Genomic DNA, 15130 nt, shown 5'->3' on the forward strand with positions numbered 1-15130 from the left:
AGTGAAAGGCCTGTTGGCATTCTGAGCCTTTAATCCTTAGGTTCCCCATGGTTTTAGCAATAGGGAATGACTCTTGGTTCCTGTTCCCTCCTGTGTGTGGGGACTGGGTTGTTAGTGATTCAGCAGAAATCTTCCTTTGTTCTGCAGGTGTCCTCCTGGCCTGGCTGCAGGGTTGATCAGCATATTGCAGTCTCTGATTATGGCTTGATTAACATTTTAATTCTCTTGCCTCCTCCCTACATTACACTGGCTCCTCCTTTTTTTTGTTGGACTCTCTTCTGCTATCCCACCCAAACATACACTAAGTGCCCCTTGGTGCCCTAACCAAGTCCCCTCTTCCTGGGTGACTGAATTGGCCCCATGGCTCTAAGTATAACTAATGACTCCTAGATTTATATTTCCAACCTAGCCTTCAGCTCCACACTCATTTCTAACTGTCCACTTGACTGTCCGTGGATAACTGAGTTCATAACTAAGTCCATAACTTAGAACACTGCCTGGCAATTTAGTGAGCAATGATACATGCTACTTGATAATTTCTCAAATATTACTATGGCCAACACATAACACTAATCATATACACCATATACATCAGCTAGTCCTGCTGATACTATTGGCAAAAATGGATCTTGAATCCAATCACTTTTGGCTCTTTCTACTGCTAAAACCCTGATCCAAGCCAATTATATATAGTTTCTGTGCCTGCCGTAACAAATTATTACAAACTTGGTGGCTGAAAACAGAAAATTATTCTTTTTCAGTTCTAGAGGCTAGAAGTCTTAGTATCAAGATGTTGGCAGGGCTGTGGTCCCTACAAGAGATCTAGGGGGGAACCCTCCCATTTTTGTACCTTCCGGTAGTGGCTGGCACTTCAGGACTTATAGCCACCTTACCCTCATCATTGTCCCCCTGGTCACATGGCCTTCTCCTCTCTTGTCTGCATCACATCACTCATCATTGTCCTCCTGGTCACACTGCCTCCTCTTATCTGCATGACATCACCCCCATCCCCCAGTAACATTGTCCTCCTGGTCACATTGCATATTCCTTCTTTCTGTGTCACATCTCCCTCCTCTTCTCTCTTACGAGGACACTTGCAATGGCATCCAGGGCCCACCTGAGTAATCTCCCATCTCGATATATGAAAACTGTTACATCAGCAAAGTATTTTCCAGATAAAGTCATATTCACAGGCTCCATGGATAATGACATGGTTATCTTTTTGGGTACCACTTTTTAGCCTACCAGCACTATCATCTTTCTTCTAGTCTAATCCCAGCTCCTCCTACTTGATCTGCCAACTACTTCCACTCTTACCCTAACAAAACAGGGAGAGTGACCTTAAAGAGCAAGCTTTCTGCTTAAACCTTTTAATGATTTCTTTTGTAATCCAAAGCCCTTACCACAGCCTTGAGGCCCTGTGTGATCTGGCCCTTGGCTGCTTCTCTGGCCTCCTCCCCTGCCTTTCCTCACTCTGTCCACTCTGTCCTAGCTACTCCCACCTTCTTGTTATTTTTCAAGTATGCTAGGTATGCTGGAGGGAATTCCTTCTCTGTGGAGTTGTTCTGCTACTGAAGCTTAGGGTGCGTGGTTCTGGCAGGTGAAAGAATATGCGAGGAGTCATGAGTAGAAGCGACATAGCTTTATTCAGGCATAGCAGGACACAGCAAGACACAGGCACAGCTACAGCTCTCCCTCTTCCTCCCCTCCCCCACCCCCTGCCTGCACAAGTGGGGCTGTTCTTATAACAAGGTGCATAATAGTGGCTTAAGGCCAGGTACTATAATCAATCACAATCTACAGGTTGTATAGGAGGCTGTATCTAAGGTCACCTGGGACGCTGTAGCTAAAGCTATCTGGAAACCACACGGCTTGCTGGAAGGGAGCCTGACTGCATCCATTTTGTTTATCAGTTCCCTCATCCAACAGGAGTGCTCACACCCCAGCTCTTCTTGTGGCTGTTTCTCCCTTATGTAAATCTCAGCTCCAAGATCACACAGGGAGAAAGATCTTTTTTTTTGTCATGCTCCACCCCAATGGGCACTGTTCCATCTCCTCATAGTACTCATCATTCTCTGAAATAATTTTAGGGACTTGCTCGTATGTTTGTCTTTGGTCTATGATTGCTGGCTATCCCAGGCTTCTTCTGGTGGCCTAAACAGCCCAAATGCCATGGCGTCCAATCAGGAGCCCCTATAGGCTAAGCCTAATAGGCCCTGCTCGTGCCGCCATTTACTGATGACTCAACATTGCCTAATATAAGGTAGTAAGAAAGGTCACTCACCTAGTTCCAGATACGCTACTCATTAATGAAGGTGCAACCCTCATGGTCTCTTAATAGACATCAGCAAAATCCTAGCCCTCTGTCCTGTGGATGAAATCACAAGCAGGTTCCAGAATCTTGGTTACTCTTAGATAATAAAAAGTCCTTTACTCATTGAACACTCTTGGTCCTCTCAGTTTGATACTGGTCACAATAATAAAACTAGTGTCTTAACCGCCAAAACCTCTCTTCAAAATATCTTTTTTTCCCTCGTAGCTTCTCATCAATTCCAAGTGTCATTGAAGAAAGGGATGATCTAAGTCTCTCAAAATAGGCACCAACCCCTCCTTTGTGAGTTCTGAAGAGGCGAGCTGACTTCTTTGGCGTGGAGAGGAGAGAAGACTATTTTTTCGCTGCTTTTAGCACTATCCCAGACCAATCTGAGACTGAGAGTCTCATTTTGTCATCCCTGTTACAAAGGTTAAGATTAAATTTGAGCTTTTGCAGCTTTAACCATTGAGTTACAGACTTTACAGTCTGTTGAAATGACAATTTTTCACATGTGAAGTTGCTAAGTTTCCTCATGGTAAACTAGCACTAAGTAGGTGTAGGGGGATCGATGTGGGGGATATTATATTTATCCTTATGACATTTATTTTTCCTGTACTCTAGTGGCGCCCTAGCCCCCTTAACTCCTTTCTTGGGAAAAGCCAAATCTACTAACAGTGCTGTATTCTTTATTTCTCAATGTCTTCTCTCCAAATAGAAACGTCACCTTCAGCTCCGTGGCCCAAGAAGGGAAGAGCCACAGTGTCACAGTGTCATAATCAGACCGCTGCTCAGAAGAGACTAGCTTGCAGTGGAGAAGGCGCGCTCAGGAGCAGTCCATGCCCAGACTTTCACCAGACCAATCGACACCCTCCCGCCTCAAGTAGTACCTGCGCTTATCTTTCTCTCCTTTGTTTCCGCCCTTCTCGAATTAGTGTCCGGCGTCTGTTTCCTCCAGCCAATCAGCATTGTCGGGAGCCTAGCGCCCAGGGCCCTCTGCGACCGCTGTGATAGGCAGACGGGACAGTATATAAGAGACGCGAATCTCATACGCTGAGCCCGAATCCTCCACTGCAGTCAGCAGGGTGAGGCGTGAAGGATGAGGGCGCGGGCGGTTGGGAGATGCACGGTCGTCAGGAATACCGCAGCAGACACGTGGTCGTGCTGCCTTAGGTGGAACCGGACCCCTTGGACCAGACCGCTCACAAGGTGACCTGGCTCAGGCAGGGGAGACGGGGGCGGGAGTGGACGAGCGCGGCCATCACCAGGCCGTGAGTCCTGCGGAGACCCGTGCTGCACCCGCCCCCACGGCGCGTGTCTCTCGCTAGTCCTACCTCTACCCGCCGCGCGGTGGACTGCGAAGGTCGCGGACTTCCGGAGGTACCTCGGATCTCACGCAGGCCACAGTGGAGATCTGCGCGCCAGGGCCCTGGATGTGTAGCAGAAGTGAAGGCCTTTCCAGAATACATGCTCTGGGAGAAAAAGCATCAGAACACAGGCAGGAAAGTCAGGGGCGCAGGACAAGGTCCAACCGAAGTGAGAGCCTGGAATCCAGGCGCCCGGGCCACCCCTGCTGCCTCAGCCCCTGGCGAAGACGGACATGAAGGCAAATATGATAGGACTCCATCCAGATTCCTCACGGCTTCCCTCTCACTCCACTCCACTTACCGTGTTTATTCTTTTCCTTTCAGCTCTGTTCTTTCGTTCCTGTTCTCCATTTACTGTCATGTCTTCCATTTTACTTCTAACTACCCTTCTCCGTCCTTTCTGGCCTACCTTGCATATTTTTGCTCGTCTTTCTTTACTTCCCTGTGTCTTTCCTTTCCTTGCCTCACTCTTTCATCTCTTTTCGTCTGTACCTAGAATGTTTTACATTTTGGCCAAAAATGCATCCAACGTATCTTCTGCTGCCACCTTCCAGCATCAGGCTACTACTACAGAATTTGTGAGCCACCTACATTCTAAGTTCTTTCTCCTAATTCTGTTCCTGTTGCATTCGCTTCCTGGTCTGTTCAGTTCACTCTGCAGACCATATCTGGGTGGTTCTCCAAATGACCATCTCTCTTTACTTGTGCCTCCAAGGACCTGGTGAATCTTGGCCTCCTGCGACTGCTATTCATCTGGTGAGAACTGAAGCCCCTTCCACCAGGAAGCTCCTGGGAACATGGTTGGAATTCCCTCATTGCGAGTCTTCAGTTTACAGTCTCCAGGAGCACCTACAACAGCTTATGGCTAAACTTCCTGAACCCTGAGTGTAGACTGCAGTCAGCTGGATCAGAGTGCTGGGGCTCCTGCCTTATCAGCCTTGACACTCTTCAAGCTTTCTCCCAAACTCAGTCAGAGGCTAACCACACTGTCAGTTTTCTCCGAGAGCACACCTCTAATGAAGGATGCTTTACCTTAAGGGCCAAATGACAGGATTCTGTCACAAAAGCATCTCTAAGAATCCAGGAAGCTTGCCATAGCTGTGTGTAAAAATGGTCCCCATCAGTGTCTCTCTCATAGACCTATTTAGAAGGCCTGGAAAGGAGAAAAAGAGGTAGCATGCTAACAGCCCAGAAGTGAAATAAGGTGAGAAAAGCATTTGGTGAGGACATGTGGTTGGAAAGAAACTCTGGCTATGCCAACCCTCTCCCTGTGCTGCAGAGACACCCAGTATGATGCCCAAGACAAATGCCCGCCCCTCCACCCTCTCCGCCAGGGAAATCTAAGTCTGGCTACCACATCTATTAAGATGACTACAACACCCAGTATTTCCAGTTTATTAACTGAAGTCTTGATATTCTGAAGGCAATAATTTTAGATTAGAGCAGAACTCAGATCTGAATGGGCACTGGGAGGAGGTAGGATATGAAAGTCGCTCTGTAGCAAGAAGCAGGTGGTACTCCAGAGGCACACAAGAAAATTGTTGGAGAGGAGTAAGGAGGTTCGTGTCACCACTGAGACTTAAAAATAAGTATTTCTTTGAGGTCTTTACGATGAGGACAATAGAATGAACAATGGCACAGTGGTCACAGGGACTGGCTTGAAGGAACCCTCTTCTCTGCTATGCACACCACAGCAGTCTAGCATGGACAGAAGAGTGGCAGAGTAGTGTGGGAGGCTTTTTAAGGGGTACTATAAGAGCCTCATCTTGTAGCCTGAGCATCTAGGCCTCCTGAGTCCCCCACTCCCCTGCCAACACCATATACTGGGGCTTAGGAGATGGCAGATATGGTACTGTGTGAGTATCCCAAGGCTGGCTTAGGGTCAGGGCCTTGCTGACGTATCAAAGCTCAGTTTATCTTGGGAGACTTTTGTCTTGGGGGAGGGCAGGAGTGCCGCGGTCCAGCCACGACAGGATCCAGGGGGCCCCGAAGGTGGGCAAGGCGTCAGCGCGGGAGACAGTCGACTACACAACTCAGAGGCAGTGTGACACTGTTCTGTTTTATTGCGATTTGAGTACAACTTTTATACTTTTTATTTTGGCATTTGATTATACTTTGTTGTTAAGGTAGCAGGGAGTTAAATTTCTGTGGTTAGGCGAAGCAGAAAATCTTATAGAGTATATTATTATTAATGTTCATGATTAACTAGTACATTTTTCTCTCAATCATTAGAACAGAACTACCTGATGGAACAATCTAAACTTTTAATTCTTATATCTATTACGTAAGATACAGTTTGATTTAAGTAAAGGTGATAGATAGATGTATTCATAACAGCAAGCATTGGCTTGTGGGCATACATTGTTCTTCTTTCTGCCTGAAGAAATCTTTTAAATGCTATTTGATTTATACTATATCTAAAGTTCAAGCTGAACCTTTCTCATAGCTGTTCAAAAGTTGCCTTGGTGCAGTAATGAGGAAAATATTTATAAAAATCAGTTTTACAAAGCTGCTTTCATAAGCTAAGTTTCTGTTCCTTTGTTTTTTAAGCACCAAGGAGATCCTGACCTAGCCAGCCTTTCTATGAAACTTAAACTACTATAAGGCACATGAATTCTATCTTTATTCACTATATGTATACTATCTTTATTATAAGCTCCTATATAAGGCAAAGGAAGATCAGGTAATCTTTTCATACTATTAGCACCCCCTAGGTGGATACCAGAGTTTTCTATTTATCCACTAGGCCACAAAAGGAGGCCCTTCCATAGTAGGCACAGGCTTATGAGTAAATTTCTTATCCTTCACTAATTTTTCTACTAACTGCGTGGGAACAGGAGTATAAACTGGTTCCAGTAATTCAGCTTGTTATAATTTATTCATAATATCTTTAAGAGGCGCATCAAAAGGAATTTCCCTTAATAATTGTTCAAATAAAAGGTTTACGCATTCTGGACACGTCAGGGTGACTAGAGCTGATTCCATACGTGGGGAATTTACTATTTTTTCCTCAGAGCCAATTTTGAGGAAATCCATTTGTATAGCGTTTACACTTACTAGAATTTGTGCTACCCAAATTCCCCCTATTAATAGAATCGTTTCTAAGAAACCAATTATCCCTAAACACATGCCACATCCTCGTTCTTGACGATGCATTCCTTGAAGCCTCTGTCCCCATCTCCGGACCTTGTCACGCAGTAGGGTAGAAAGAGGACGCGGCACAGGAGTGTGAAGAAGGAAGGTGAAAAGAGAACAGAGAAACAACTGGGAAGCTTGAGGGAAGGACCCTTGGGGTACTAAGGAGATATGAGGCAAAAGGTCTAAAAGCACTAAGGACCAACCCCCTCTACAGCCAAGGAGGATGCTACTATCCAACTCTTCATTATCATTCCATCTTCCACCCCACAACTCCTACCCTGCCTTCCCTGCCACCACCTATTCAGCCCACCCTCACTTTTTGCCCTGCCCATCCTCTCCCCTCAACCCAACTCCCTAAAGGTAAAAAGACCCCATAACATAATTCCAAGGGTATTTTCATCTTGTGGATGTGCAACTACTTCTAGGAGGTAAAACAGCAGGAAGGCAGCCAAGCAGAGCTAGAAACAGAGCTGGGGCAGAGTCTGTGGAGGATTCAAATACAAAAATGAAACCAAGTAAGTCAGCATGTTGTTTGTCACCACCATACCCTGTCCATTGTAAACAATGTCAGAGATAGAATGCTTTTCTCACATAAAGTTGTCCAGTAGCCTAAGTTCTAAACAATTGCAGAATAACAGTTTAGTTGGTCTATCTCAAGATTCTCATGGTTCAATTAGCACATTCTCATTATTTATCCTTTAATATATTAGTTTTTAGAGAAATGCAAGTCAAAACCACAGTGAGGCAGCACTTAACACCCACCAGGGTGGCTATAATTAAAAAAAAAAAAAAAGGAGAAAATGGAACCCTCATATATTGGTGGGATGTAAAATGGTGCAGCCACTGAAAAATAGAGTCCTCACTTAATGTCAGCAATAGGTTCTGTGACTTTAAGCAAAAGGACATGTAATGATATCAATTTTACCACAGGCTAATCGTTATAAATAAGGGTTAAGTTCCTATGGCACGTCATCAATATTACAGGGAACCAACATGGAACTACACTACGTTATTTGAGGATTACTGTAGACTGCCAGTTCCTCAAAAAGTTAATCACAGAATTCACTAATGACACAGCAGTTCTATTCGTAGGTGTGTTCCTGAAAGAATTAAAGGCAGTTACTTCAGCACATGTACACGTGTGTTCATACGAGTGCTATTCACAATAACTTAGTGGCCCAAATGCCTATCAGAAAACAAATTATGGTGTGTCCATATAATGGAATGTTATTTGGCCATAAAAATGAATGGAGTCGTGATAGATGCTACAGTATGGGTGCACACTTAGGGTTAAAGTGTGTGCTCAGTGAAAGAAGCCACAAAAGGTCAGATACTGCATAAATCCAAAATAGGTTAACTCATAGATATATAAAGCAAATTTGTGATTGCCAGGGGCTAAGGGAAGGGAGGAATGGGGAGTGCTATAGGCTTAATCATGCCCCAAAATGTACACATTGAAGCCCTAACCTCCCTTTGAGGTTCCGCACGGGCCACTCGCCCAGCCTCCGGCAGCGCTGCCTCTCTTTTCTCTGCTTTTCGGCATGTCCACGCCAACTACAGCGTGCTTCAGGGCTGTGTGGACCGGCTATTGGCCATTAACTTCCGATTCGGTCTCCTACTGGACTCTCCTGGCCCCGAGGACCCTCGCGTCCACGGCTTACTTGATTCCCCAACAACGTCTTAAAATCCCAGTGGAAAACTGTGCTGGCTGGAAAATTACTGCTTGGCTATCGCCCATGGGAACATAGGCTATCGCCCATAGGAACATAGACTATCACCCATGGGAACATAACATTCTAACAATAAGCTTTCTGCTTCTGTACCCCCGCTTGCACAACCGACCTGTGGGTTGACAGGTAGTGAATAGGAGGAAAATAGACCTTTGTGTTTAAGACAGAATGAGGAATGGGATTTAGGGCTTAAAAACCTTGTACCTCTACATTTCGAGGCTGCTTAATTTGGGGTCTGTGTACCCCTGGCAGACCCAGCGGGCTGAATAAAGAGCATGTTTCCTATAACTCACTGATTTCTGGTGGTCGTGTGTCTTTCCGGGCTGGCGGTCACAACAAAACGACCTCTTCGCAGACTGCGCTGACCCCGGAATGGAGATTGCCCTCTGCTGCAGCTCAGGCCCAAAACTCGAGTTCGTGCTGTCCCTGCGCTTCTTGCACATCAACAATCCCGTTGGTTCTACTTTCGCGATCCACCCAGGACTAAACTGTAGGTTACCTCCTAGTCCGGGGCCACGAGCCCAGCCAGGGGCCTGCGGCAGCCTTTCAGCTGCTGTCGCCGCTTCAGTCCCGCTCTCCGCGGGCTGCTGAGCACAGAGGGTCGCGTCTCTGCTCAGCTCACAGCACTCCGGGCTCCACAGGCTGGCCGGGCGCTGACACCCCATCCCAGACACGTTCCCGGCCTCCTTTCACTCGTTCTTCCCGATCCCCGCAGTCCCCTGGCCCGGGCCTTTCAGACGGTCGTCCCCAGAGGCTCACGTTCTGCCGAAAGGCTCCCAAGAGGCTATGAGTCGCCCTCACCCTCCCCATCCCTTCTCTGCATTTCTCTTTGCATCAATCGTAGCCGCCAGCTCGTAACTGCATCCCAGTGGTTCTGCCGGACTGTAAGCTTCTGCAAGGACTCGGCCTTCCGCTCAGCGCAGGCGGAACAAGGCGCAGGGACTGGGGCGGGGCGGGCTGAGAAGCGGCAGTGGGCGCGCTGGGCACACGGGCACCGCGGGCAAGGTTCTCATGGGTCGCCAGAGGAGCTGTGTTCCTCCGCTGTCCCAGTGTTCACGACCCCGCTGCAGTCAGGGTCCAACGTGAGGACAAACGGAAATTAGCAGTGCGCCCGGCCTGGCTCTCCCTCGGCTTCTGCAACTAGATTCCTGCTTTCGCAGGGTCGGGCGCCGGGGCGGCCGCTGGCTCTCGGGTTTTCCAGCCGGATTGCATGTGTCCTGGAGCTAGCTGGGTCAGGCTGGTGGGGACAAGATTTGGGCTACCATGCTCCTTGGTCTTTGGCAAACGTCACAGCCATCAGGTTCTGCACGCAAGGGGAGCACACGTAGTGTCAGGATGGCCGAGTGGTCTAAGGCGCCAGACTCAAGGTCTCCCTTGCCTACGGGCTTTCTGGTCTCCGAATGGAGGCGTGGGTTCGAATCCCACTTCTGACACAAGCTTTTTTTCGTTCTTTCCGTGAAGGACTCCCTCCCCAGGCCCTTCCCTGAAGCTGCCTTGCTATCTTTTTTCCGAAGGCAAACGTTCTCAGACCACCGCCTGCTGCGACTGTTCGCAGATTTGTGGCATCTGATCCGGGGCCGGAGAGGACAGAGAAACGGCGCCAGAGCTTCGGCCATTCACACACGTGTTCAATTTGCGTCAGACGCCGGAAATTAAGTCTAGCTCTTCGGGAACCATTTAGTCGTCGTTTCCCTGGTGGTCTAGTGGTTAGGATTCGGCGCTCTCACCGCCGCGGCCCGGGTTCGATTCCCGGTCAGGGAAATATTGCTGTTTTCTTTCCACCCCCAAAGTTTAAAATATATGCGTTAACAGCCCTTTTTGGTGGAAAGTAATAGTCAGAGGTGAGCGTTATTGTTCTAAATAAGTGCCAACTGTGTGTCAGGCGCTGTCCTATTTCCACAGCGTCTTAATTAGGAAGGAAAGAATGATAGGGCAGCACTAAACGGTCCAGGACTACCCTGGGGCTGGGGGGCGAGGGTCTGGAACCCTGCTGTCCCGGGTCTAGCCGCCTCTGTGTCCAAAAGGCCGTTAGAACAGCACACGTCACCCGTGTCGGTTCCTGACCGTGGCTCAAGCCACGGTCGCTGGAGAGACTTCGGGGAAACTAATTCTTCCACTTCTATCTCTTCGCTTTGAGATGGACCTGAAAGGTAGGACAAAGGCGCAGCGAACGCCCAGGGACATGCAACACCATTAATATTTGCCACGTTTCTCTCTCTCTCTCTCTCTCTCTCTCTCTCTATTTTTGCCACGCTTCTCTCTCTCTCTCTCTCTCTCTCTCTCTCTCGTTTGGAGGTAGACAGATGATAGATAGATAGATAGATAGATAGATAGATAGATAGATAGACAGACAGACAGATAGATGATTGATAGATAGACAGACAGATAGATGATTGATAGATAGGTGATATACTACTGACAGACAGAGACGGACACACACGCAGACAGAGCCTCCCCAGCCTCCCACCCATTTGAAAGCTGCAGACATCATTACACCACTCCATGTCAGTCCTAAGAAAATCAACATTAACGTGTCATCATGTTAATAGCCAGTCCACATTCACATTTGCCCCAGTTGTTCCCCAAATATCTTTTATAGTTGCTTTAAAAAAGTTATTTATTTTTATTTGTTTATTTTTTGAAAGACACCAATTTTATTTGTCCATCACCCCACTGCTCCTTGAACCTGGGACCTGGGTCTCTAATTTACTGTTGGGTCCTCAGCACCTAGCAAGGCCTGCACACAGTGGTTGCTCAACAGGTATTTATTAGACTAAAAGAATTATTTCAATGTGTGGTCCTACTGGTGTTTTCCCGTAGGGGGAGAAATATGTGACTAATTTGTTATTTTTCAATGTATTCATTTCTCCCTGGGCACCTTCTCCAGACCTTCAGGCCAGGCCTGCATTAGGATACACTCTGCTTCCATATTGGTTATAACGTGGCTTCCCAGGGCACCCAGGCCTTTGACAAAGAATTGGATGCTATTTTACTGTGCCCTAGCAGTGGGCTTTGCCATAACTCAACCTGGGGTGCAGCGCAGTGCAGGGAGTGATGGCTAGGGTGGTGGTCAGATGGAGCTGAGTTCAAGAGCTGGCTGTGCATTTCTAGCTAGAGGCAAGTCGTTTATCCTCTCTAAGCCTTCCTTTTCTCATCTGTAAAACCCGTCAATCAAAGGATGAAGAAGAAAGAAAATGAAATTTTATCTAACCCTTAGGTCTTACTTTGAAATCCTTCTTCATCTTCAAAAGGAATTGGAAGGGATCTAAGCATATATATAAGAACAAAAGGGGAAAAAAACTGGAAAGACAAACACAAATGTACCTGTGACTTTCTGTAAGTGATAAGATTATGAAATTAAAATTTTTTCTTTGTTGTGATTTCATACACATGCTGATTTTTCTACCATGTATATAAATTTTATTAGTAGAAGAATAATACACTTTATTTGAAAAAGTGCTCATGTCTTACACGGTGAGCCTGTCATGCCCGCCCCAGTCACCAGCACCTATTCCTCTCACCCATCCCCCCAGCCTGCCCTGGGCCAGCTGCACCCGGTCCTCTGTTTGGGTCCTCAGAGCACCGGCCAGCGGGTGTTAAAGGCCTGGGTGTGTGGACTCAGCGCGGTGGAGGGTTAGGCCGGCCAGCCCAGACACATGGCTATGGGGACTGCAGTAAGGCAAATGACTGGAGAACAAGAAGGCTAGCTGGTCTCTGAGCTTGCTTGGTGGAGCAGTTGCTCCACTAGACCTGCGATAAGATCTCCAGCTCTCCTGTGCTTGCTCCCTGTGAGGGACTCTGATCCCGGCCCATGAAGCAAGATGCCTGTGGGCCCACCGGACTTCTTTCTCCCGAAGTGGCCTGCCCACCACACGGGTGTCCCATTTGCCCCTTGGGCTTGAAGGAATGTGTGTTGCAGTGAGAAGACCTAACTTTCTTAGGGCACTTAGGTTGCTTCCCTATCTTGGCTATTGTGAATAGTGCCGCAATGAACATAGGGTGCATATATCTTTTTGAACTGTGTTTTGAATTGCTTTGGATAAATACCCCGAAATGGAATTACTAGGTCATAAGATAGATCTATTTTTAATTTTTTGAAGAACCTCTCAACTGTTTTCCATAGTAGCTGTATCAATTTGCAATCCCACCAACAGTGCATGAGGGTTCCCTTTTCTCCACATCCTCACCAACAGTTGTTTGTTGATTTATTGATGATAGCCATTCTGACAGGTGTGAGGTGATATCTTGTTGTGGTTTTAATTTGTATTTCCCTGATGATTAGTGACCTTCAGCATCTTTTCATATATTTATTGGCCATTTGCATGTCTTCTTGGGAGAAGTGTCTGTTCAGGTTCTCTGCTCATTTTTATTTTGATTGTTTTCTCGTTGTTGAGTTGTATGAGTTCTTTATAAATTTGGATATTAACCCCTTATAAGATGTATCATTGGCAAATATCATCTCCCATTCAGTTGGTTGTCTTTTTATTTTATTGATGGTTTCCTTTGCTAAGCAAAACCTTTTCATTTTGATGTAGTCCTATTTGTTCATTTTGTGTTTGTTTTCCTTGCCCAAGTAAAAAATATTACTTAGTAAAAAATATTACTAAGAGCAATGTCAGAGAGTTTACTGCCTATGTTTTCTTCTATGAGTTCCTCTCACTTCTTTAGTTCCTCTCACTTCTTTAGTGGGAGGCCCCACTCCCACCCTGATCCATGGATGTTGCCTAAGAACTGGATCTCTGAAGAGGAGGTGTCCCCTCCCACATGCTCACTGCATGCACCCAGGGCCTGGCGCACCTGGGGCCTGGTGCACCCAGGGCCCAGCACACCTGGAGCCCGCTCCCCCGCTCCAGAGCCATTGCCTTGAAGAGCCCCTGTATCCTGTCTCTGGGGTGAGGTGCTTGCCTGCCACTGGAACTGGGGTGTACCTGTTCACCTTGGTTTGGCCCATGCCTGGCACAGGTGCAGCTCTGCCGTGGACACTCAGTGATTATTTACTAGATGAATGTATAATTGAGTGAGGAGTAGATATGAGAACCACACATTCTAAATTTTCAAGTTCACAACATTTGGTCCCTTTGTCCCCTCCAAAATACACATATCAGATGATATGTCTCCACTATTGATTGGAAAGCAGGGTCATCCTGGACCTAGCAGGGGAGGCCCGGCCCAGAGCTCCATTCCGGCAGGCACCTTGTGGGTCCTCACAGACATGGTTCTTGGGACCCCACAGGAGAGCTTGCCCCAACAGGCTGGTCCTACTGGGCCCTGAGGTCTGTCTGAGATGTGAGCAGAGGCAGGAGATGCATTCTGTCCTGCCACTAAGCCTCCTAGCTTGCATCCTGATCTGGAGGGTGAGCAGGCAGATGCAGTGCCGCCTTCTGTTCCACCTGCTGCCACACTTGCTCCTCCTTGTTGCCCTACCTGGGCCTAGCCAGTTTCCTTGGCCAGTCCTCCTTCCCTTGAGTGTCCACACCCAAGGTTTCCAGCCCTCTTAGCTCTGCCTCACCAGGGTCCCTTGTACCAGCCCACCCCTTCTGCCTGGAGGCTCCCTCGCTCACCTGGCCCAGGTGCCATCTCCACCTCCCCACTATGGTCCCCGGCCTCATCTTGCTACCCCTTTTCTTCCCTTGACTTCTGCCAAGGTAAGTCAGGTTGTGGCACCCATGATTCCATCCCACATATTTTGCCCTTATCTCTGCTAAAGCTCTATTTTCACATGATTCTGCCTCCATCTGCTCTGCAAACTGTGAACTGCATGGCATTGGGCATTTACTTCCTCCACCGGGATGCCTCGTGGAGCGCTTGTAGTGCCCTGGTACCAAACAGTGCTGCACCCACGAAAGCCCAGGGCAGGATGACACTTGCTTCTCCATTCCTACTGTCCCCTTCTGTCGTCTTAGACTTGACTCCTCCCACAGGGCCCCTTCGTAGCTGCTCCTACAGTACAGGAAGTTCAGGCAGATTTCCCCACCTAGAGTTTGACTCAGGCATGAGTCCCATGATTCCTGCCATTCTGGCTTCCCAGGCTGAGGCTCAGGCTGCTGTACTCCCTTGCAGCTCTCCCATTCTGGGGACCGTTACCCTCCTTTGTCTCATGCTTCGCTGGTGGCAAGGATTTGGGTTTCATGAGGCATGCTGGGGAAGCATGGAGCTGAATGCAGGTTAAGCTGGTGAGAAAGGCAGGGTTCGACGAGTGGAAAGTGGAGCTTGGGGAGTGGGAGTAAATATGTCACTACATCAGCTGCTCTTGGCACAGCACCTCACTGTCTGCTTCTTGAAGCCCAGAGCCACAGAGGGGTGCCCTCCTCTTGGCACAGGTATCAGAGTTAAACGGCCATGGGAGGTGGGCTATGTGGTTCTTGCTGCCCCTCCCAGCCCTCACTGGGTTGGGGACTGGACAGGGGCACTAGCTACACCAGCCCCATCTCTGTCTCTGCCCAGTAAGCATAGTGCAGAACCTCAAAACTGCATGGGGGCCTGCGAGGAGGTGGGGATTGCGGGGCAGAGGGAAAAGAGTGAGAACAGGCACCCAAGAAGAGGGGTGGCACACAGTTCACACTCTGACTTTGTACAGCTCCAGA

The 15130-nt window shown here is 47.9% G+C and overlaps 1 protein-coding gene and 2 non-coding genes across 3 annotated transcripts; 2 read left to right on the forward strand and 1 right to left on the reverse strand.

Annotated features, from left to right (window-relative positions):
• Positions 1-830: 830 nt before the first annotated feature.
• Positions 831-9716, reverse strand: LOC107196483. The gene is made up of 4 exons (XM_015597998.2): positions 8840-9716; positions 3646-3783; positions 3202-3316; positions 831-2368 (listed from the first exon to the last, which is right to left on the reverse strand). The coding sequence occupies exons 1-4, from the start codon at positions 9209-9211 to the stop codon at positions 2325-2327; spliced, it is 669 nt and encodes a 222-aa protein (XP_015453484.1). The 5' UTR covers positions 9212-9716; the 3' UTR covers positions 831-2324.
• Positions 9717-9875: 159 nt separating this feature from the next.
• TRNAL-CAA lies at positions 9876-9979 on the forward strand. Its single transcript has 2 exons — positions 9876-9913; positions 9934-9979. It is a non-coding gene; the product is annotated as a tRNA-Leu (tRNA).
• Positions 9980-10235: 256 nt separating this feature from the next.
• TRNAE-CUC lies at positions 10236-10307 on the forward strand. The gene has a single exon. It is a non-coding gene; the product is annotated as a tRNA-Glu (tRNA).
• The last annotated feature ends 4823 nt before the right edge of the window (positions 10308-15130 follow it).

The sequence above is a fragment of the Pteropus alecto genome, unplaced genomic scaffold, assembly GCF_000325575.1.
Source record: "Pteropus alecto unplaced genomic scaffold, ASM32557v1 scaffold78, whole genome shotgun sequence".
Classification (NCBI taxonomy): Eukaryota; Metazoa; Chordata; class Mammalia; order Chiroptera; family Pteropodidae; genus Pteropus; species Pteropus alecto.